Here is a 23799-nt window from a genome sequence, read left to right as displayed (position 1 = left end):
GATGCATTTAGTGCAAAGTTAATGCAGTTAAGAACACAGCAAAAGAGAGGAAATCCCAATACACTGTGGCACAGTGGGAAGAGTGAGGAAGAGAAGCTGAGAGGACTCCAGATGTAGATGCCCACACTGAAATACAACAGGTAGATAGCCATAGTGTATGGGACACTGCACCCTGGCAGAAACACACAAGCAAAGGCATGAGGAGAACCACTGAAAGTTCAAGACCACAATAAGTCCTGCAAAGGATTGCATGTAGATCGCCTCTAACTCTGCTAAGTTCAAATACAGGATAAAGAAAATAAAATATGACTAGGAACAAGTAGACTTTATTTATTATGAACATGATTTCTTGCTCTATGGAATACATTTTCCCCAAGATACAGACAAAAAAAGGGAAAAATGATGAAGCCTCTTTAAACTACTAGGAGTTACACATAATGGGATGAGCTCTGAAAAAGATAGAGAAAAATCAAGAGACTCACTATTAAGCCTAAAAAAAATATAATGATGCTAACAATTATTTTAGTACTGACGTATTTAAGAAAATATATCCTTGATTATTCAGCTCAGGCTAAAAGGACAAGCACACAAAGCCACACAGTAAGCATACTCTTTCATTTTTTTCTTTTTTTTCCTTGGAGTTTGGAGAGATTTGCTTTTTTAGGTAAAACAGAAGCATCAAAATAAGTTTAAAATTTAGGAAATATCAAGAATTCACAAGTTAAAATTAAAGCTTTGAAGGTAAATCAAATTTTAGGTTCATTAGAAAAATGTTAAAGTGGGAACCTTAAGTACTGAAAAGGAGGCTTAATCTAGCTCATTCTGTCTCTCATTTCTTCTCCCTCTCTGTCTCTGTCTTTTTTCTTATTTTGAGACAAGAGTGTCATTATGTAGCCCAGTTTGGCCCTGAATTCATCCTCCTTCTTCAGTTTCCTAAGACCTGGTATTATAGGACTACACTACTAAGCCTGGATAAGAAACTGAGTTGTTCGAGGAAATAAAATAACTTTAGATAAGAACATCCAGCATTATTTAAAACACGATTAAATTTGAAATAAAATTAAGCCTATTTTTTCACAAAACTATTTTTTCCAATAAGAGCAAAAGAGTATAGGTTTTGAAATTAAATTGACAAGTTGATTGATTCTCTACTGTGACTTACCAACTTTCTTACGTGCTTTAAATCTTGCTCCCTTCACTTCCTTTCAAGTGCCAACCTAAAGCAACTAACAGTGTAGGAGCACATAAAGGGCGAACTGCTACTTTCCTTAAGCCTTTGTCAATGATAACATCTATGTTCTAAGCTGTACCACAACCTCTACTAAGATCTTTAAGGATGGGCACAGATTTGCTTTGCTCATTTATGCCTTGACCCAATCAATACCGGTATCAAAGAAGGGACAATACTGTTACACAAATACCATGAAAACTTGTTGAAAATACTGGAGTCAAAAGTTACAAATTAGATAGTCAAAGAGCAAACATGAAGTACAAATAATACACTTAGAATGATAGTAAAAGGTGTTGTATGAACAGGCATAAACACGTGGCATGAATCTCAGGAAAGGTGTTCTGAACACACCCAATGATGCTGTGACTTGTTCTCAGTTATTTGACTACAAAACCATTTCTCTAATTCTCTACTGCTGAGAACACCAAGACCTTTCAACATGTGCAGAATAATTTGTAAAGCTGTTGTTTTTAATATTTAAAATTATTTATTTGTTGGGATTATAACATAATTCCATCACACACACACACACACACACACACACACACACACACACTTTTTCATCCCTCCAAACCATCTCAGGGGTAAGTATGAAGTAGGTGCTTCATTCTTCATTTCTGGTCAAAATGGAGTAGAAGACACAGATTGATTGACTTTCCTGCCTAAGAAGAGCCAAAGAACTGGACTAAACATATCAAGTAAGTATTTTTTATGTATAGAAAGGATATCAGGTAATGAGCTGATTACTGAGAAGTGAAAAACAAGGTTGGTATTACATTTATTTTCTAACTATCTTGAGGAGTCTTTAAGACTGCTGAGTATAGATGGAAAACCCAGAGTGAGACCAGAGGAATGCATGAGTTCAAACGCAGGCGCTAAGATTCCACAAAGATCAAACATGGTACAGGGCACAGGGCACGAGACACTACTGCAAATGGAAAACAGAGAACAAGGACGAATAGCTGTGGAGGTTCCCCGTAAGCACTCAGCTGTGCACTATTAGTGCACATCAATGGGCAAGCAGAGCACGGCCAGGCAGACCACCAGAACGAGGATTTGGGGTAGACAGTAGATTAGCACTCTACCAGACTACATTTTAGTCTAAAATGTTCACCCAATATCATTTTCTGTTTCTGTTGCTTGTACCTTTTCTTATGCAGTAATATGTAACAATTTTCTGAATTTTTCTAAACTTTTTATCTGGATAAATCTTGGCAGAAGTCAATTTAAGTCTTAAAATGTGTTCTGTATCTTGTAAGTAATTTCAATATCTGGATTAAGATTTCTATTATAAAAAAGGAAACTTTAAAACGTACTCTTTTTGCTGAGGAATCATAAAGGGAAAGCTACTCAAGTCTTAAGAGCTTGCCATTTCTTCACATTTTAAGTAGAGAATACACAGAGTATCATATATAAAATCGTCCTGCTTTGTAACAACAACAGAGTTTCCCAGGGCTAAGAGGGGACTGCAGCACATGCCAGTGTCCTCATTCACACTAACAGTGCTGGACACGGAGAGAGCGTGCAGAAACACAAGGAAGACAGAAAGCAGCTGCCCCACATATTTTACAACTGAAAAGAACCTGGATAATAGGCAGTGATAATTAAATCTCTTCATTTTATGTAAACAAGAGTCATTCTCGACTTACACAGCAAAGCCTAAGACTCCTGCACACTTTCAGTCTGCTTTCCTGCAGATTCTTGTTCTCTGGACACTTACCACTCAGCTGTCCAATTGCCATTCACAAATTCTCTCCCGGAGTCAAACAACACATCTCCAGAGAGCCACAGAGACGTGGGTTTGAATGATTACCAAGCAACCAGAGTAAGGTTCAAAAAAAGGTTTCGCTTGGCTTTTGAATGCTACTCAGAGCACATGGAATGTATGTAAAGAAAAGAACTTCATTTTTCTATCATGACTTTCCAGTGTGAAATTCACTAGGAACTGTGCTCAGGAAATGGGAAGGGCATGTGTCTGCCTTTATGAACACTCTTTAGTAGCAATCACAGTCTAGTTGAATGACATTTGCAGAATGAAATTTTTGCAGGAGGGACAAAATGGAATCCCAACTCTATTCACCTTCGTGGCTTATCTGATCATGATCAACGGCTGTCTCTAGACCTGAACTGCCATTTCAGAGTCTGTTAGTGCATGATGTTAGCTAGTCTCCTAACTCCTCTATGACCTGGTCTCCTTAAAAATACAATAACACCTGACAAAATTATAGGATTAGTGATAATTATCAGATGACACATAAATACTCAGCTCCACAAGGACTCACAGTTAATATTCAAGAAACATGACATTTCAACACCCTTAGTCTTTTCAACTCTACTGTCCTCCTGTTATCTGCATTCACTTACCATACCTCTAAGTATAGCTTTCCTCTAAGGTGGTGGTAGAGTAGAAAATATAACATAAGCTATTTTAATTATACATGCCTTATTGACATCAGAATTAACAAAACCAGAAAACATTAAATAAATAATATCTTCTTTGTTGTCCTCACAGAAATTAGAATTGTAGGGGCTAAAAAGATGACTCAGTTGTTAAGTGTACTTGCTGCTCTTCCGGAGGACTTGATTTCAGTTCTCAGCACCCACATCAGGTGGCTCACAACCACTTATTCCCCCTGCTACAGTGATTTTTAGTTTTAATTCTGAAGAATTAAAAATGAACCTTAAAAAAAGACTAGAATTTTAGCCTTACTAAATTCAATAATTTATCCCTTAGCCCCATAACCCCAATCAATATTCTGAGTTTAGAATTGGATACGTTGTAAAATACAATATAGTTATAAAGAAACTGTTTGCAGCAGTGCAAACTACTAAAAAAGCGACAGATCAGCCGGGCGGTGGTTGTGCACACCTTTAATCCCAGCACTCTGGAGACAGAGACAGGTGGATCTCTGAGTTCGAGGCCAGCCTGGTCTACAAGAGCTAGATCCAGGACAGGCTCTAGAAACTACAGGGAAACCCTGTCTCGAAAAACCAAAAAAAAAAAAAAAAAAAAAAAAAAAAAAAAAAAAAAAAGCGACAGATCACAAACACCTTACTCTGCTTCTCAAAACTGAGAACATGGGTCAACAACACTTCCTATAGCTTATTGTTTTCCTCAACAGAAACCAAATAAATAAGGAGTAATACCTGGTTTCTTCTAGGCTAAATCTATTTACCAAATATAATATACATATTTCTGCATTCTCAATAGGAAACATAGGATATTCTCTTTTTTATTTAAATAATTAAAGGAGAGGACACAGGAGAACCAGATTTGGGGAAGAACAGAATTTGAACAGAAATGTTCCTGTAAGGTTTTTTCCAGCTAAAATCACATAGAAGCTATAAGTTTTAAATGCCTATATTCCCCAAATATGGGTGGCTGACAAAGAAACATTGAAACCATGGTGCGGGACAATTCTGTATTCTGTCAACTATGTTTTAAATAGACGCTGATTGGCCAGTAGCCAGGCAGAAAGTATAGGTGGGGCAACCAGACAGGAAGTAGAGGTAGGGCAATGAGAACATGAGAATTCTGGGAAGAGAAAAGCTCATTCCTCTGCAATCCTGTCCAGACACCGAAGAAACAAGATGTGACTACTATCTCGCTGAAAAAGGTACTGAGCCATGTGGCAAACACAGACAAGAATAATGGGCTAATATAAGTTATAAGAGCTAATTCTGAGTTAATGGGTCAATCCGTTTATAGTTCATGTAGACCTCCATGATTTCATGTAGAAATCTGTGTGATTTCTTTGGGACTTAACAATTGTGGGAACTGGGCAGGACAGAAAACTTCAGTCAACAAATGGCCCCCATCAGAAACTCAGTAAACATCACCCTGAACCAAAAAATGAGTGCCAGGTCAGCCTATATTACTGTGCTGGCTAGTTTTGTGTCAACCTGACAAAAACAGGAGTCATCAGAGAGGATGGAACCTCAACTGAGAAAATGCCTCCATAAGATCTGGCTATATTCTTTAAGGGCAGTTCTTAGAGATTGATGGGGAGGTCTCAGCCTATTGTAAGTGGAGTCACTCCTGGGCTGGTGGTCCTGGGTTCTACAAGAAAAGCTTAAGGGGCCATGAGGAACAAGCCAGTAAGCAGCATTGCTTCATGACCTCTACATCTGTTCCTGCCCCCAGGTTCGTACCTGATTTCCTTTAAGAATAGTTATGTGAAAGTATAAACCAAACAAACTCTTTCCTCCACATATTGCTCCCCAAGTTGGTCATAGTATTTCACCACAGCAATGGCAGCCCTAAGTAGGACAATTTAACATAGAGATCCTGTCGAAAACACACACACACACACACACACACACACACACACACACATGCTCATATAAATTGCTTTAAATTTTAAAGGATCATGAACAAATCATCAAATTAGTTCCAAGCCTTGTAATAACTTAAACACAATTGGACTAAATTAGCAAGTTTAGTAGAAGATATGAAACAAAACACATTTTTTAAAAGATTGCATGCAGAGAAATAACCTCTAGAAATGGATTAAACGATTACTGTATTCCCCACCCCAATAACACACAATCTGGAACTCCCTGAACTCCAGATTTCAGGGCCCAGAAAAGAAGGAAGAATTGCTTAGCAAAGGAATCCTGGTTCTCCAGTCACAAAGAAAGTGTGACCTCAAAGTATCCCCACAGGCACTGAGGCAATTCTATCTAGTTCTAAAATAAAACTTAAAATACTTGATCAACAACAACAATAGCACACACACACACATACACAGAGAGAGAGAGAGCAAGAGAGAGAGAGAGAGAGAGAGAGAGAGAGAGAGAGATACATAAATATGCAGCTTGTCTGTGCATTAAAAAAATTCCTTGAAAGCATATCATAGTAAATCAACAGTATGCCCAAGGGAAGAACTTGAGCTCAGGCGCAGGACTGACTTAGTTTTTTCCCACGGGTCATTTTTTTAGTATCTATAATTTTTAATGTGATTATCCAAAATTTTTTGAAAAAAAATATTGTACAAATTTTAAAAAGTGGGTAAGGAGAAAGTATTCCTTTCCACACCCTTCCCAGAGCTCTGAGAACTTAACACTAGTCATCATGCTCCTCCCTTCCCTGAGGAAGGCTTGTACTTTCTGGGAAATTTTGTACAGCCTTCACACAGGATTTAATGTCTTTTTCCAACTCACTGCCTTTATTTCACTTAAGCCGCATTCATTCTTTACAGCCTCTGAGGGTCAAAACTCTTGTAGAAAGTCACAAAAGAAACAAAACTTAATAAATCAATTCCAAGGTCGAAAAGATGCTTGTCATATAATGAAACCTCCTGAGAAACAAAGACAAGGCAGGCCTCTATCTAAGGCACCCTCTGTCTGGTGCCGAGAGCAAACACACAGAGCTTCTGATGGAATAATGAATGTGTGTGAATGAGGAGGGTCTTTAATAGTGGATGTACAGATCCATTTCTTCATTAAACACAGAAGCACAAGACAAAAGGGTCAGATGGTCAGTGTCAAACAATGCAGGACTTTCATCTTTGAGGTTATGCCAAGAATTTGCTTTAGAAAAAGAAACAGAGATGCCTTCAACACAGTAACTCAACTGTTTAATACTAACATGAAGTCTTCTAGTAGATATATTAGTTTTAAATTTTGAATGGCTTATGTCTTTCCCCTCAATACCCAATATAGGGCTTCCATCCTAAGGGTAAAAGAACAGAACTGGCCTTTATTACTATGTCACAAACATTATGGTGGCTCAAGAGAAGTGCTCAGTAAGTACTTAGGAAACAGAGGAGGAGCTTATCTGATTGTATTTCATAAGCAATAATACATTTGAGAAACCTGAATCCAGTCAGTCACCTTGTTTAACATGTCTAACACTTGGATCTACTTGTTGTCCCTTACTGAATACTCCGAAAGAAATAAAGTGGATTTCCCGTTAGCCAGTCTTAAAAAACAACTAAGGTTCATAAAATGTAAAATATGAAAAGACAAAGTCATATCAAATTATAAACTACCTAACTCTTTCTTGTATGTTATTTGGAGATGAAAATAAGGCTGTCACAAGTACTCTACCACTAAGTACAAACTCAGCCCTTGCTTTTAGGTGAAGTAATTTAATAAAAATATCCCCACTTAAACCACAGCAGAAGTAATATGTCTGACTCCAAGAAAACAGATTATTAGCTACTCATATTAACCTACATGTGAAAAGCACAGGAAACCTAGAAACTCCAGAAATTTGATGTACTTTTTTCAAAATATGGTTAAATGGCAAAGGAGACTAGTAAATTCTTTGAGAAAGTACATAAGAAATTATTCAACAATAGAAAAATGGTACTTTATAATTTATTTTATCTTATGTGTATAAGTGTTTTATAACTTATTTTATCTTATGTCAACAGGTTTTTTGTCTGCATGCCTATGTATCATGTTTATGTCTGGTGCCTGTAGAAGTCAGAAGAGGGTATCAGATCCCCTGGGGCTGGAGTTACAGATGGTTGTGAGCCACCATGTGGTAATGGGAAAGGAACCAGAATCCTCTGAAGAACGGACAATATTCTTAACTACTGAGCCGATCCCCCTAGCCCTAAGTAGTACTTTTATTTAAAGTAATTTTTCTAAGGCACAGGCTATTAAGACAGGTAGACTTAGAAAATTATTTTAAAATGATTAGTAATTAATTAGCAAATTTATATTAGTAGTATCTAGACAAACAGACATTATCTCTTAATTTGTTTTTTGGTAAGACATAGGGTTGCTATGATCTGAACTTTTCTCAAAGCTTTCTATATTCTGAAAACCATCACCAAGAAAGGAAATGTTTCCATTCAAAAATCAACAATAACAAAAACAAAGAACTAAAGCATACTCCTTACAAATTCTATGGGAAATTTCCCTAAGGTAATAATAAAAGTAGGAACCTAGTATCCATGAAGTATTTCAGCAACTATAACACTCTCTATCACTTGATGCAAAAGCAGTAAGCCGAAGTGGGGGTTTATGATCAATGGCTGTACAAATGTGCAGACTCTTATGAGTTTCAAAGATTGCTAGGAGACAGTTCCTATCTATGGCCCACTATTGGGGTAAAAAATGATGAACTGAATAATTGGTTCAAAACCTTAGACAAGAACTTAAATAGTCCAAGATAATTATCAGCTGAAGCTGAGAGAGAACTGGCTTTGGTGGAAATGACAGGATGCACATGTGGATCATCGGATTCCAAAGCTTGACGGTATTTTGTTTATTTTACCCTCTAAGCATTCTCCTGCAGGAATATTAATGCAGAGGGAAGATGTTATCTTAGAATGGATTTTTTTACACATAAGCAGAATAAAAAATTAAAAACCTATGTAGAAAAGGTCTCTGAGTTGAATCTAAAAAGAAAATTGACACTTCATCAGTTAGCAGGAAGACACCCAGCAGAAATTGTAGTACCTTTTACTAATGATGAAGTTGAGAAATTATGGGCAGAAAGCGAACCTTGGCAAAGAGCTTGCAGTAATTTTTTTGCGAGAGAGTAACAACAAATATCCCCAAAGCAAGAGAACTCAATTGATAAAGAGAACTAACTGAATCCTTCCTTGCACTGTATGGGAAACACCAATAACTGGAGCCCCTACAACCTTTACTTATGCAAATAAACCAGGAAAGGCAGGCTACAAATCAGAAAATTTAAGTAAAGTGGATCAAAGCCCTTATGATTCTGTACAAAGGTCAGAATTATATGCTACTCTCGTGGTATTAACGGAGTTTGCGGAAACTCTTAACATAGATAGAGTAAATTAATATCTAACTCTCAGTTTTTATTATTAAGACAAATTAGAATTCACACTATACACTCTTTCTTTCTTTCTTTCTTTCTTTCCTTTTTTTTATTTTTTTTTATTTTTCGAGACAGGGCTTCTCGGTGTCGCCCTGAATATCCTGGAACCCTCTATAGAACAGGCTGGCCTTACACTTACAAGGATCCACCACAAGGATCCACCTTCTTTTGTCTCTCAAGTACTTGGATTAAATGCATGTGTCACCACTGCCCAGAGCCACTGTTGTTCAATTAAATATTTTGGTATCATAAAATCTATTTATATACATTATATGATTTTTTAAACAGTAAAACGGTAACTTTTAAAGATATTTTTTTTTTTTTTTTTTTTTTTTTTTTTTTTTTTTTTTTTTTTTTTTTTTTTCTTTTTGGTTTTTCAAGACAGGGTTTCTCTGTTTCTCTGTAGCATTGGAGCCTATCCTGGAACTAGCTCTTGTAGACCAGGCTGGCTTCAAACTCACATAGATCCACCTGCCTCTGCCTCCCAAATACTGGGATTAAAGGCATGTGCAACCATTACCTGGCTAGCTTTTCTTAGTTTACCTTTGTGAACATAACAATCTTTCTTTTATAAAACTAAATTCTAGTGTTTCTTTAATAATGCCAAAAGTAGAGGCTAGAGAACTGTCTCAGCCATTAACAGTACTGGTTTCTCTTCCAGAAGACCGAGGTTCTAACCCCAGCACCATATGGTGGCTTACAACCTTCTTTTAAAGCCAGTTCCAATTCTCTTCTGGCCTCCACAGGTATTGAACACAAATTTTGCACAGGCTTACATGTGGGCAAAACACTCATACCCATAAAAATAAAACAATTTTTAAAACATTTTTTAATTCTAAAAATATTTTTTTGCAGATTTAAGTGTATTGCAATATAGAAAGACATAAAGATGACTATTGTCTACAACTCCCCTATAACTTCCCATAAGTGGAAAACTGAGGCAAACTATGATGTCAGCATATTAAATTAAACATTACCACATTAAAAAAAAAACTAGGGAATTTTAAAACAAATACTTATTGACATTTTAGTGTAATTTAATTCAAGCATTAAATAGGAAAAAGGCAAAAGCAAAATGAAATAAATAGTTGCATTAATTCCATATAACTATCACTGAGATGATATCTTTCATTTTTAATTAGCATAAATAAAAAATATCCACACTCACTAAATAAACTGGTGCTTCATAAAGCTTCATAACATGGAAAAAGCCTTGTGGGTTTTTTTTTTTAATTTATTTTTTTTCCTCATTTTTTTTATTAAAGATTTCCATCTCCTTCCCTCCTCCTCCCCCTTCCCTCCCCTCCCTTCCACCCATACCCCCACTCCACCCCTCTCCAAGACAAAGAGCCATCAGGGTTCCCTTCACTATGTTAAGTCCAAGGTCCTCCCAGCTCCCCCTAAGTCCAGGAAGGTGAGCAACCAAACTGACAAGGCTCACAGTGAGCCTGTCCATGCTGTAGAGTTCATGCTCATCGCCATTGTCCTTGGTTTCTCAGTCCTCCTCCACCGGAGTTTTTATATAGTACAGTCTGCCCTCACCAAGTGAAATAAGAGTATCAAATATCTTTCAACTAAAACATGGCTCACCTAAACTACATAAAAAAAAAGAAAAATCTTTCTCAGTATTTCTTCAATTCATTCATTTTAGCCTTACATAATTTTTAAGTCATGCTCAGGACAATGTACAAACTTACAGTGTTAGTTGGATCTTCTTGCAAAATTCGATCATATAGTTGTATAGCATCATCATATCTATTTAAAAAGAAAGATATATCAAGAACCGTTACCTTAAAATGTCATAAATATAGAAATATATTAAATAGAGCTTTATCTTCATTCATAACTGCTATGCAAGTCTTCCTATTTTCATTTTACAGTGAACGTTTGGTTTATTCTTAAGAAAACAAAAATTATAAAGTATTTACAGAAAAACTTTCTTTAAAAGAAAACCATTAATTTCATCTAAATAGGAAAGTAACAACTTGTGACAGAGGCTACTTTGATGATGCTGAGATTTATGTTGCGATTGTGGCACTGGAGTTAAAAATAGTAGCAGAAGACACAGAAAAAGGATGGTGAGAAACTGAGAAAGCAGACAGGCATCAGTTACATCTTGGAAGCAAAGGGAAAAGGTTTAACAGCAACAGCAGACTTGGGTACTGCAGCCAGACTTGCATTAGCAGACTGATGTGCATGACCAGCACACACACACTCAAAGCTCTACGTGGAAAGTGGACAAAGTGTAAGACAGATGAGACACCAATACTCATTTCTATATTTCTAATGAGCAGGAACTCCCCAGGCTGGACTATTTAAAGTGACAAACAACAAGAACACATTGAAAACTCTTGAGCATCCAGGTACAGGTAACACTGGATGACATTCTCACTCCCGTTAGAGTGATGGCACTACCCTACAATACAAGGTGACAAATCTAAGGGGAATTCTAGTCTCCATTTTGGTCCGATGGGTCCTTTGTATATATTGAATAAATTGTTACTTATTCAGTTTGATATCCATAATGTTAAACCAAACTCAGTTTTTCCAACCAAAACCTACTATTTCCCATTTTTGTTGTTTTCTTAGGTTGATGACAACTCAGCATAAAGACAGAAAACTAAGTCATTTTTATCTTTTTCCCTTTACTTCTAAAATGTTACTGATTGTTTATTTTCTATGTCTTAATTTCTTTCACCCATCCTCTATATTCTGCTATAATTTACAGTAATGATATCAGAACTAAGAAGCTTAAAACTGATCTATTTTAGATTATATAGTACATAAAATATTTTTTACAGATAAATCCAAAGATTGTCACTTCCCTTAAATAACCTATCGTGTTTCTTCATATCTTCAGTTGACACCTGTTGGCAGGGCATATTAGTGACCCGTATGCATAATTGCCTGTTATCTGCAGCTCCAATTCCAGCTGAAAACTCCACCTCACCTTACCCTCAATCCCAATAAACCCTTAACTCTCCTGGATTTCCCCACAATGTACTGCACATATTTCAGCACAGGTTTGAATGCATCCCCACCTATGCTTTAGTTGAAAACAGATCATCTCTTCCCTCCATTTCTGGGCTAAATGTATTGTTCTAAAGGAATTATTTCTCAACAAGATTGAAAACTCTTGATCCAAATAATGACCATGTCTTCCATGTACTTGGAGAGCATACGCATGACTATGGGTATGCTTTCCTCAAACCCTTGGAAGCTGGCAATACCCTTATTTTAGAGGAATAAAGCTGAAAATACCTAGTATTCATTGGCCAAGTCCAAAACTAGAACATGCTGGAACTGGGATTTAAAGTGCATCTTCCAGTAGCACATGACCTAATTTCACTAGTCAGAAGTGGCAAATGGGTTACACTTCGTGTCATGCTGTCTCCTAGAAGTACGAGTGTGATTTGTAATGAGAAGTACCCTTACATCAGACAGAGCTAAGGACTGCAAAGCCCTTCTGCATCAATGAGGTACTGTAGGTACAGCTGCCATATCTGCCATGCTTAAGTGAGATTAGATTGTTTACTACATGCTTACCTTTCCATAGCTTCAAATCGCATGCCCGTTAACCGCTTAACTCTGTGACTACCAGGGAACTGTCTTCTTAACTCCTGGAGACAAAACTGAAAACAAGCATTAAACAAAATTAGACTTGAACAAGTGTTATTACATTGCAGAAATGTTCTAAGTAGTTTTGACCGTAGCCCCAAGTATCTAGCTTCATTTACTCTTTACTGGTAGAGTGTTCTGTCGTTTTCTTTTATGTGCACGATGCTAGAGAGCAAACCCAGAACCTTCTACACTCTAGCCACGCATCCTCAGCCCTGTTAAAGCAGCATTCAAAACTTGTTATGGAAGGCATTCAAAACATGCCCTACAGTAAGCCTTAATCATTTACTAATATATAACTCGTAAAGTGAATTAAATATAGGGCAAAATATAAACTAGCTTAAATACTTACCAATGCCAAGTCATCCCGACCATAGTCTAGGGCTGCAATCATCACCTGCTCATATATGATCCAAACTAGAAATATGAGATGGGAAAAAAAACCTGAATTTAATATAGAAATTCCCAAACAGAAATAAATAAATTCTTTCAACTATTTTAAAGAATGTTATTTATTACTGAAAATTAGTAATTATAATATTTATAAACTTAAGAATACATCTTTATATTCAGCAATATAAAATCTTTTAAAGTAAAAAAAATTCAATATTTAACACATACTAAATTTTAAAATTCTCCATGAAAAACATTTTGACCAGATCAGAATACCATTAGGAAATATACACTAGCTAAACATTTACCAGCTCTGTGAGCCTCTGAAACCTATGTGCCTGTTCAATGGCTTCATTACTGTGGTAGTTTAAACAAGACTGTCCTCCACAGTCTCTGGCGCACTTGAGGACTTGGTTCCCAGTTGTTTAGGGAGGGACAAGAGATGTCGCCTTGCTGGAGAAATCCATCTCTGGGGGCAGGACTTAAACTTTCAAAGCCTCTGCTTCATGACTGTAGTTCAAGAAGACAGTCTTCAGCTTCCTGCTCCCTCCACCATTATGGACTCTGACCTCCTGGAACCCTAACTCCAAAAACACTTTCTTAACTATTCTGTTGCTGTAATAAGACACCATCACCAAGAGCAATTAATTTGGGGTGAAAAAAGGTTTATTTCCCCTTATAGCTTGAAATCTATCATCCAAGAAAGTCAGTGCAAGAACTCAGCCTAAGAAAATGGAGCTGGAATCACTGAAGAGGCAATAGAGGAGTGCTGCTTATTGGCTTGCACCTTGTGGCTTGCTCAGACTGCCTTCCTTTACAAATTGTCCACAGTGAACTGGGCGCTCCAATACACAGCAACCATCAAGAAAATGCACCAAGGGCTGGCCCACAGGCCAATCTGGTGGAGCCATTTTCTCAACTGAGATCATTCTTCCAACAAGATGCTAGCTTATGCCAACCTGACATAAAACTATACACCACAGACTCTTAGTTGTCACAGTCATGTTGCTATATCACAGAAATAGACAGGTAACTGAGCAACTACTATTAACAATATAAATTGTCCTTAAACTAAAGCACCATTCATTACATGTCTTGAAACAAAGGAGTGATAGACATAATAGGTAAAATATTAATAAAACACATTAACTAGGAAGAATCACAAATAAGACATGCTGGGCCTACACGTAATATTGAAAACTTACTGTCATCCCCAAGCTTAGAAGCATAATCATTAATCAGTTCTTCTCCAACTTCCATGATTTGTTCACTATTTCTTGAGTTTTCTTCTCTCCATTTTCTCATTTTATCTCGCATTTCTGAAAAAATATAATATTTAAGTTCTTAACACATACACATATATGGATATATACATGCACACATATACAGATTTCAAAACATTGACTAAATGAAATCAACTATTTACATAAGGAAATGAACTCTAACTTATAGGCAAATCTGTGATATCTCAGTCATCTTTAACCATAATGAACATCATGCCATGGGTCTTCTACAAAGGCCCTACAGCTATAGGTCTAAACTGAAGGAGTTAGGGGAAATATAGATTACTTTCAGAGTTTTATAAAAGTGAGAGTATTGTTTTTTTTTAAAAAAAGTGTACAATCATATATAGACATCTCAAAATATTCAACATATTTTTGCAATTAACTCATGGATATAAAAATTTTTCAAGACTACCATATTGGGCTATCAGCAACAAAGGGATATACACATCAAGTTTCCTTAATAGTACCCTGCCATGCAGGAAGTAAACAAGAAAACAACACAACTAAGGAAATCTTTGATTGAATTAGTAAATAATGTGAAAAACATCAGTAAGATTGGCATAAACTGATATAAATCAACATAATGAAAATAAAACAGGAGAACAACTGTACAAATTACAACAGGAAATTCTAGAATCAAGAACTCTGCTGTGGTTTAAATGCCTCTCCCAAATGTCCCAGGTTGGAAGTCTGATTCGAATAAATAAGATTGGGGTGGAACCTTTAAGTGGGCTTTAGATTTTAGGGCTTTTTCCAAATGAATGGATCAAAATCAGTACCAAAGAAATGAGTTAACAGGGCTGTTAGTTATCACAGGGGGCTATTTATGACAGAAGAGCTTCCTGAATTTTTTTAAAAAGGAAATCAGCCCCTTAAGTCTTGTCTATTCAAAAAATTTTGGTCTTCCCCCCGTAGCTGAGAATCAGAATGCCTTTGAATGACCATGAGCCAAAAGAAAAAAAAAATCTGTTTTTCTTTAAAACAAAAATCTCATTAAAAATAAATAAATAAAACTAAAAGCCCAGTCTGGAGTGCTAAGAACTGACTACAATAAAAACAAAACCAAAATTTTCTAGATGCAATTTAATATAATAGTGAAGGCTAAATGTTTATTGCACTTTCCAATTTTTTTTTAAATCCCAAGACTCAAAGTGGTGATGGGCCTTTGGGAGGTAAACAGTGCCAGTAGTTGTCCAATCCGCACTAAACACTGGATCTGCCGGGACCTAGATCTCTGTTTTTAACCTCCGGAAATGCACAGAAACAATTTAGAGTCCACAGACATCCACACTGGTGTACATGTTATATTGTTATATTGGCCTGAACTAAGCCACATAATTAAGGTATGATTAACTATCAACTGAATGCATACATGCTTTCTATTTTAATCTGTATACAGAGATCTGAGTGGAAATGCAGCATTCGAACTGCTAGGCTTCAAATCTCAACACTGACACTTTCTACTTGTGTGATATTACCTGAGTTAGTCGCTGCACTTCAATATTCTTATCTACTAAGTGAAGATAAAAATAATACTTGCATAATTTGGCTACTGTAATGAACATTATTAATTTTATATACTGAAACAGGATCTGGCATAACATGGATTATTTTTTAAAAATGGCTGTTACTAATATTTCAGCTGTTAACATTATGTTCAGTTTTTTATACATACTGCTAATTTTCTATGTTCCCTGAATCAACAAATCTCAAAGCTTCTCCCTAAGCCATTCAATATTCATTTATAGCTGCAAACACTATTATCTCATTCTAATTACAGCACCTCTGGCTTGCTTTTTATTTTGCATTCTGTCAGAAAATTTAAAGTTGAGTCAAGAAACTACCACCTCATGGCCAAAATTTGCAGCCAATAATTTTGTAAGCAAAGTTTTATTTCAACCTATGGCTTTTTTTTTTTTCTGAGCTGTAATGTTATAGGAATAGGCAATATGAGCCAAATAATACACAAAGCTGCTATTTACTATCTGTTTCTGCATTGGATAAAAACATGCTGACACCTGACAATAGGCACTAAGAAGCAGAAAGAGCAAGGGATCTAGTCAGACGGACTAAGACTTAAGTCAGCTCTGCCTCATCAACCTAGAAATGGTGACTTGGGACTTATCATTTAACACTTCTTCCACTTAGGTTATTAAATCACAGGATTACAAGCTTTATAGTCTCTCACCCAACTTAAAGCAAAGCAGACAGACCACATGTTTGGACAGTGCTATGGTTTGGGCTTTTGTTTTGCTTTTAAGCTGATTTTGATTACTGTTAAGAGGTCATGCACTTGTGAATTCCGCAGGCATTACTATAGTCTTCAATCCAACTTCATACATATATTGCCCCCATTTATGTGGTCTGAGTTTAGGGCTCCTAAGAGTAAGTACTTTACATAAAACATTCTACTAAGTGTAAACTACCACAAAATATTTTTTGTGTACGTAAAATAAGGGAAAACTTATGGCTAGAAACAAATTTTGGGAGTAATCCTTCCTTAAATATACTTTTCATTTTGGGCTGTCCCCCAAAGATGGCATGCTCTTCAAATCCAAAGTCATTTTATTCTATACTACATATGTAAGCTACTCACCATGTTCATGTTCATGCTATGAACTACTGTCTGTACACTAAGGGTAATTAATATCGATAAGAGAGGATCCAAAGGGGCTAGCCTGGTATCTCTCCCTAAGGACCAGTTCTCATTGTGCTAAGACACCTGGGCCTTGAAAAATGAGGAACCAGCCTGCCTGCTGTTGTGTCTTCTGTACAGAACTCCTTCCTTTACCCCTGCACTTCCACCATCCCAGTGTGAATTCTGGAACACCAATTACACATTCACTTACATGAATCTGCATATACCCTTTAAAAATTACTCAGTCCCACAAATTTGTATCATAAAGTCAGTTATAGGATGATGAAAATTGTCATGGGGCCTAAGGGACAGTGTGGGTACTAAATCTGAAGGAAGAGAAGAATTTATTTCAATGTATTGAAACTTCAGCAGAAGTCTTCTTCCAATTATATACTGCAATGCACTAATGAGGTGTGAAATCAGTCTAGTATGTTCCAGTATTTGGAAGCAACTGGATAAAGAGAACCAACCAAAAGGACGGTGGGAAAAGTGTGAAGTGAACCTAGAAGAGTGCTACTAAGAAACAGCGGCAAAGGACTGCAGAGATGACTCAGCTGGTAAAGTACTTGCTACAGAAGAATACAAACCTCAGTCCGATCCCTAGAACCCTTGCAAAAAGATGGACATTGCTACACCCTCCCTTAATCTCAGTAATGGGATACAGAAACAGGCAGATAGATAATGGGAGTCAATTGGCCAATCAGTCTAGCTAATGTGTGAGTTCAAGGTGGAGTGGGAGACGCTGTCTTGAAAAACTGAGGAGAAATCATAGACAAAACACCTAGTAGAAACTTGTGGCATCTTCAGGCATACCAATACCACACATGAACACACATACAGAAAAATAAAATCTCAAAATCTTGCATAGAGGGAGTGATCTGTAATGGCATAACATGATGGATAACATAAAAACATTTGATGGGCACAAGGTCTTCCTAGCACCTTAAAGGAAAAGGAAGGCGCAGAAAGCACCTGTAACATCAGTAGACACATCTACAAAACAGTCCCTCCATCTATGGCTCAGAGAACATTCCAGAAAGTGGAGGGGGTGGAAAGACTGGGAGTCAGAGGCCAGGAAGTCGGCTGTAAGACTGTATTTTCTAGATATGGCATGGAAGCCACATCCATAAAATCTCAAAATGTGGTTTCTTATGGGATGAAGGAAAAAAGAAAAAACAGTAACATCAGTAGACAGGGTCCTGTGATGTAGGATGTAACTTTTGAGCTTGGCTCCCAGAGATTAAAGTTGGAAGCAGGGAGGAGTGAGAGTCAGGAGTGAGACTGTGAGGGAAGAACACTTAGTGAATGGAACTGCATGTGCTTACCCCTAACACAAGAGCATGGAGAATCAGGAAACTTAGAAAAGATAAGCAGAGTCAGGCCACACAACTGGGACAGGCTGGATGCCACCAGATCCTCCAGCAGTGAGTGTGACTTAATAAGATCAACCCATAGCTCAACTGTTTTCCTCCAGTTAGGAGCTTACTGACCACTTTTAAATGAGTTCTTCTTTTGGTACTCAACAAATCTCCAAAGCACTAACTATTCCAAATCTATTTATGGCAAAACACTTTAAAATGCCCAGAGGACAGCAGCAGTGCTACATAGTCATTTTGCTTGCTGGTAGTGGCAAACCTACTTTTCCTTTGATGGTACGCATGCTCACAGCTTTTAAAAGCTATACGTCATATACCTTCATAACGCCACTTTAGAAAAATCATGAAATATTTAAAACATTTTTAAAAGCATTGTAAAGAACATCCCCTTACATATCTACTGTACAGCTAAAGGTGTAATTGGACACAAACCTTTTAAAAATGAATTGGTGGCCCACACCTTTAATCCCAGCGCCCAGAAGCAGAGGCAGGCGGATCCCTGTGAGTTCAAGACCAGCCTGGTCTACAAGAGCTAGTTCCAGGGCAGGCTCTAAAACTACAGCAAAACCCTGTCTCAAAAAACAAAAAAAAATAAGTAAATAAATAAAAATAAAAATGAATGCACACCTTAACCCTGTCTCAAAAAAAAATTTGATAGGTTGGCTGCTCTGTTAAACTGTAAACTCTTTGAGCACTGGGGCTGTATAATAAACTTTTGCCCTGTATAATACTTGAGATTTATTACTGATCAAACAACAAGTGTAAATTTCACGCTATATGTTAACGATCCCACGAAGTCATTCAGTGGGCAAATTACCTACAGAAGTGTGCTACACCATGCTAACTGCTGGAATACATACTGTCCACGAACACAAATTCCACGCTTTAAAAAAAAAAACTCACTTATTCTCTTAAGAATGACTCCCACCAACGTTTCTGAGAGAGGTAACAGCCCTTACGGAGCTGATCGAAGATTTGAATGTTTTATTTGAAGATTTATTGAAGATCTCCACTCTTGGTGAACCTGACAGGAAAAGACCATCACCTATGAACACATGCCGCCAAATTAACCAGTTACATTTCCCTTCAGAAAAATGCAGTATTGGCAGAGAATAAGTAGAAAGCCATGTTGTGTGTGGTCTGCGTAGGTTCACGACCCGGTTCAGAAAAAAGTAATATATATATACTGCATGTGGAAGAATCGTAATTGTTTATGGCTGTTCCACACACCTTTTTACACACTATAACCCTTCCAAATAATTAGCACAGGCCTCACTGAACCTATTTATTTCTTGGCTTCAGACAAGCTTTACAACATGGATTCCGCCTCCTCCACGCCTCCCAGAAGCCACACGAAGTGTGACAGTCGCAGCCCCGTGTCCCTCCTGCCTCCTAAGCAGATGACAGGACTGACGGCGGAAAGAGGCCGAGGAAAGGTGCAGGGACCAGCCAAGGCGACAGGTACGTCGCCGGGGCCTGGGAGGGAACCCGCCTCGGTGACCACTCGGGTTGGCCCGTTCAGGGACAGCTGCCCTGCGGAGGACACAGCGCAGTACGAATCTCTCCCGGGACACCGGGCCCTTCGGAACCACGTCCCAGGGTTTCGGGGCTTCCAGCGCCCTCCCCGCCCGAAATTACCTTCCCAAGTCACGTCGTAACGCTCTGTGACCTTCGCCATCTTCCTAGAACCCGGCGGAGGCGGGAGAGAGGGCGGGGAAACGTAATCGTCACCAGCGGCCGGGCGGTGGCTAATGACGAAGCCACGTCCTATTGGTGGACGGAGGAGAGGGGGCGGGATCCATTGTGTATTTACACAGCACTTAGGGCTAGAGGGGCGGAGCCAGCGGAACAAGAGTGGCAGGACCGGAGGGGCGGGGCCGGAGGGCAGGGCGGGGCCGGAGGGCAGGGCGGGGCCAGAGAGCAGGACCGGGGGAGGTGCGCGAGCTGCAGAAAAGGATGCCGGGCTACGGAGCTGGCTTGGCCTGAGGTAACTTTTTTTTTCTTTTCTTTTTTTTTTCCTTTTGAGATATTAACAAATGTGACGTCTTTATTAGTCGCTATTCCCTGTCTTTCATTTTCCTTTACATAGTTGTACTCGTTCTCTTCTTCAGAGACTTCTGAAACAACGTTCTAGTCAACTATTTGCCCTACCCCTAACTTTCCTCCATACATGACATTGGCTTTCTATGGGGTTTTAATATTCAACCAAACAGGACAACAACAGAGTTTTACGAACGATTTGAAGGATAATGTGGTAGTCTCCATTTGCATTTTCTGCCCTCGGTGCCAAGGAAATCTATGTTCATAAGACCCAACTTCATGCCTGCATCCATAGTATTTATTTTCTTTATCCTTTCAGTCACAAGTCTAGATTAAAACTTCCATAAGAGCACCCAATGTGTATCTACTTATAAAGAATGGATAAAGAGAAGAATAAAGATCCCTGGGCGCCTAAACGTTGCCTCTTCATTCCTCCCGGAAGAACTTCACACCGAAAGTATGCTTTCATGAAACATTAGACCGCATCTCCTGTAGCAAAAGTGAAATGGCTGTATTGCGAGCAAGAAACGTGAGGGTCCCCAGCCAAGCATTTAGTATTTCAAGCAATGAAGATATTACACTGTAGAAAAAAAAGATATATAAGGTTGTCAGAGGGAGAGATAAAAATACATTGCAAATCAGCTAGAGCTAGAGACGAGTGAAGAAAAAAAACCATAGAGTTGAGGATGAAAGAGTTGTAACTCACAGCCCAGCTTGGCGGGGGGGGGGGGGGGGGGGGGGGGGGGGGGGGGGGGGCGGGGGTGATGAGTTGGGGTTTTTTTTGGTGTTGTTCCCCCAGCCTTATTGAGATAGGATAAACAAAATTATTTATTTACAATGTACAGATTAATTATTTGGGATGATAACCACGTTTATTAATTCATCCATCATCTCTAGTAGTTACCATGTTGGGAAGTAGAGAACAAGTAACAGCTTTTAACAAAATATTAACTATATGATGTGATATTATTGTTGACTAAGATCTCCACGAGAGTGTTCACACAGGTATACCTCCTATAAACAAAAGCGTACACCTGTGATCAACAGCTCCCTCTTAGCTGCCCTTGGTAATTTTTAAGATGGTGCGGGGTGGGGGGGGGGTGACTCAATGCCACCTGCCACCAACGAGCCTTGAAAAGACAGAAAAGACTAGGAAACTTATAAACATGGATTAGATTCTGAAGGAGTTCCTCCTCAGACTAAGAAGCCTTAATACAAAAAAGATTTCATTCTAAAAAATAGTAAAAGTTTCAGTTAAATTCATACTAATGCTCTAAAAAGACACTGTGTTATAGAACACTGTCTCCCACTGTTTCTTCCTCTCCTTCTTGCTCTCCTGCCCAGGCTTGTACTCTCCTCCCTACCCCCTCTTTCTCTCCCTCCCGCCTCTTTTCTTTTTTCCCTTCCTTTCTCTTTTCTCATGCCTATTCCTGTTGCTGTTTCATCTCCCGAAACTCAAAGGCAGACCTACTTTATAGTATCTGAACACATATAATTACTTCTGCTTTTAGTCTGCCATTAACCAAGTGTCCCACCTTCCCCACCCGCGTTTTTTCTGTTGACTCAATTATTACCACACTCATGTATGCCCCTCTCCGCTACTTCCATTTAACATCAAACTTGGAACTAGTCTCATCGGGATTGCTCACTTTCTCCTTTACCCACACTGACATATCAGTGCACACAGTATCATCAGCTCCTCTACTCCCTGAACTCATTGCTGTTTAATAAGCATTTTATAGTCATGTTCCGCTCTAATATCACCAGGCAATACTCAGCAGGTGCAGTCTAGAGATAAAGCCTGGTACATGGAGCACCAATCTAATGGCTAAAAATAGCACCACAGCTAAATGTTAAATTCATATTAATTTTGTAAGTATGTCCACTGAAAGAAGAAAGGAAACTTCAATTATTAAGTAACATGAAAACTTAAGACAACTTGATGCCTCCAAAAATTACTAACCTCACTGAAATGACTCCCAGTTAAAATGTCTTACATAAAAGTTTAGATGCAGAATGTAAAGGACTTTTATTATGGTAAAAACATCTTGCAAAGGACTTAAATATTACATAAGAGAACACAGACAGCAAAATGAAATGAGGGAGTCAATCCATATTGTCAAATTTAATTTAGTAAAGAGATAAAATTACTGGAAATAAAACCAAAATGATGGTGAAAATGGAAAATAAAATAGGTGAAATAAAAGTTCAGTGGAAATCATCACTAATTGAATGGATGTTATTGAATATGTCATACATGAAGATATGAAGACAAAAGAGAAGTATTGGATGATCCAGTTAAGATAGATGAAAATTTTTGAATGTATGAACAGAATATGGCAAAACTATGACAAACCCACATACTCTAAATATACAAGAATAAATATTTCATTCAAATTATATAAAAATATTTTAATGATGTCACAGAAGATATTTTCTCAAATATAGGAAAGGAATCCTATCTGAATACAAGAGGCACGCAAAATAAATAAGCAGTACCAGAAAAAAAATCCCACATTACATATTATATTTAAAAGCCCTAAATATACAGAACAAAGTGTATGTTGAGAAATGTACAGGAGAAGACCCTAGTCACATACAAAGGCGACCAGTCAGAATAAAGGCTGGCTTGTCACTTCAAACTCAAGAAGGGCTGATATCTCTTAGACTTTGATGGATATAATTGCAAACTCACGCTAGTATATCGAGCAAATATCTGCCATAAGTTATGGTGAAATGAAAACTTTTTATGATAAAAGCCAAAGGACTTCTTGGCCACTAAAGTAGCCCAGCATAGGATATTGGAAGGAATACTTTCGTCTGAAAAAAAAAGATAAGCACAATAAAGAGATTACAGGAGGAAAAATTACTATTGCAACATTTATTAGACAGAAGAATAAAAAAAAAATCCCAAACACAAAAAGATTAACAAAATAACAGGAAACAATACACACCTTTCAATAGAAACTCTAAAATACAGTGTTTCAATTCACACATTAAAAAAATACAGACTAGCAGATTGAAACAATTTATCACTAATTTAACACTATACTAGGCTAAAAGGATGCAAAACATGAACAGAAAGCAAATAGAACCTGGAAACAAACAGATGTTCCTATTCTAATGTCTGGGAAATAAACTTCAAACCAATCCCTGTCATAAGAGATAATGCAGGTGTGTTAGCGTTCTGTTCCTGTGAAGGACACCATGACAACTCTTATAACCATGGCGTATTTACTGCTCCAGTGGTTTAGTTCATTATCACCATGGTAGATAACATCATGGTACATAATCAGGCATGGCACTGGAAGTAGCCGACAGTTCTACATCCAGGTTCACAGGCAGAAGGAAGGAGGAGAGAGCCCCTAGGCCTGGCTTGGACTGTTGAAACCTCAAAGCCAAGCTGCAGCGAC

At 37.8% G+C, this 23799-nt stretch overlaps 1 protein-coding gene and 1 long non-coding RNA gene across 3 annotated transcripts in view; one reads left to right on the top strand and one right to left on the bottom strand.

Annotated features, from left to right (window-relative positions):
* The window catches only part of Emc2 (ER membrane protein complex subunit 2), a 30913-nt gene extending 10859 nt beyond the window's left edge, over window positions 1-20054 (bottom strand). The window contains exons 1-6 of one of the 2 annotated variants that reach the window (XM_038343423.1): window positions 19985-20054; window positions 19250-19370; window positions 14252-14365; window positions 13006-13070; window positions 12582-12667; window positions 10733-10790 (exon numbers count right to left, since the gene is read on the bottom strand). In XM_038343423.1, the coding sequence (XP_038199351.1) occupies window positions 10733-10790; window positions 12582-12667; window positions 13006-13070; window positions 14252-14363 (321 nt within the window). In that variant the 5' untranslated portion in view covers window positions 14364-14365; window positions 19250-19370; window positions 19985-20054. The remainder of the gene's footprint in view (window positions 1-10732; window positions 10791-12581; window positions 12668-13005; window positions 13071-14251; window positions 14366-19249; window positions 19371-19984) is intronic. The other variant, XM_038343422.1, reaches the window with a different exon arrangement.
* A 220-nt stretch (window positions 20055-20274) lies between these two features.
* LOC119823417 overlaps window positions 20275-23799 on the top strand; it is a 102160-nt gene continuing 98635 nt past the window's right edge. Inside the window, exon 1 of the long non-coding RNA XR_005286949.1 lies at window positions 20275-20333. This is a non-coding gene — a long non-coding RNA (uncharacterized LOC119823417). The remainder of the gene's footprint in view (window positions 20334-23799) is intronic.

This window comes from Arvicola amphibius, chromosome 9, assembly GCF_903992535.2.
Source record: "Arvicola amphibius chromosome 9, mArvAmp1.2, whole genome shotgun sequence".
In the NCBI taxonomy this organism is placed as follows: Eukaryota; Metazoa; Chordata; class Mammalia; order Rodentia; family Cricetidae; genus Arvicola; species Arvicola amphibius.
This window is presented reverse-complemented; position numbering and strand designations above follow the sequence as displayed.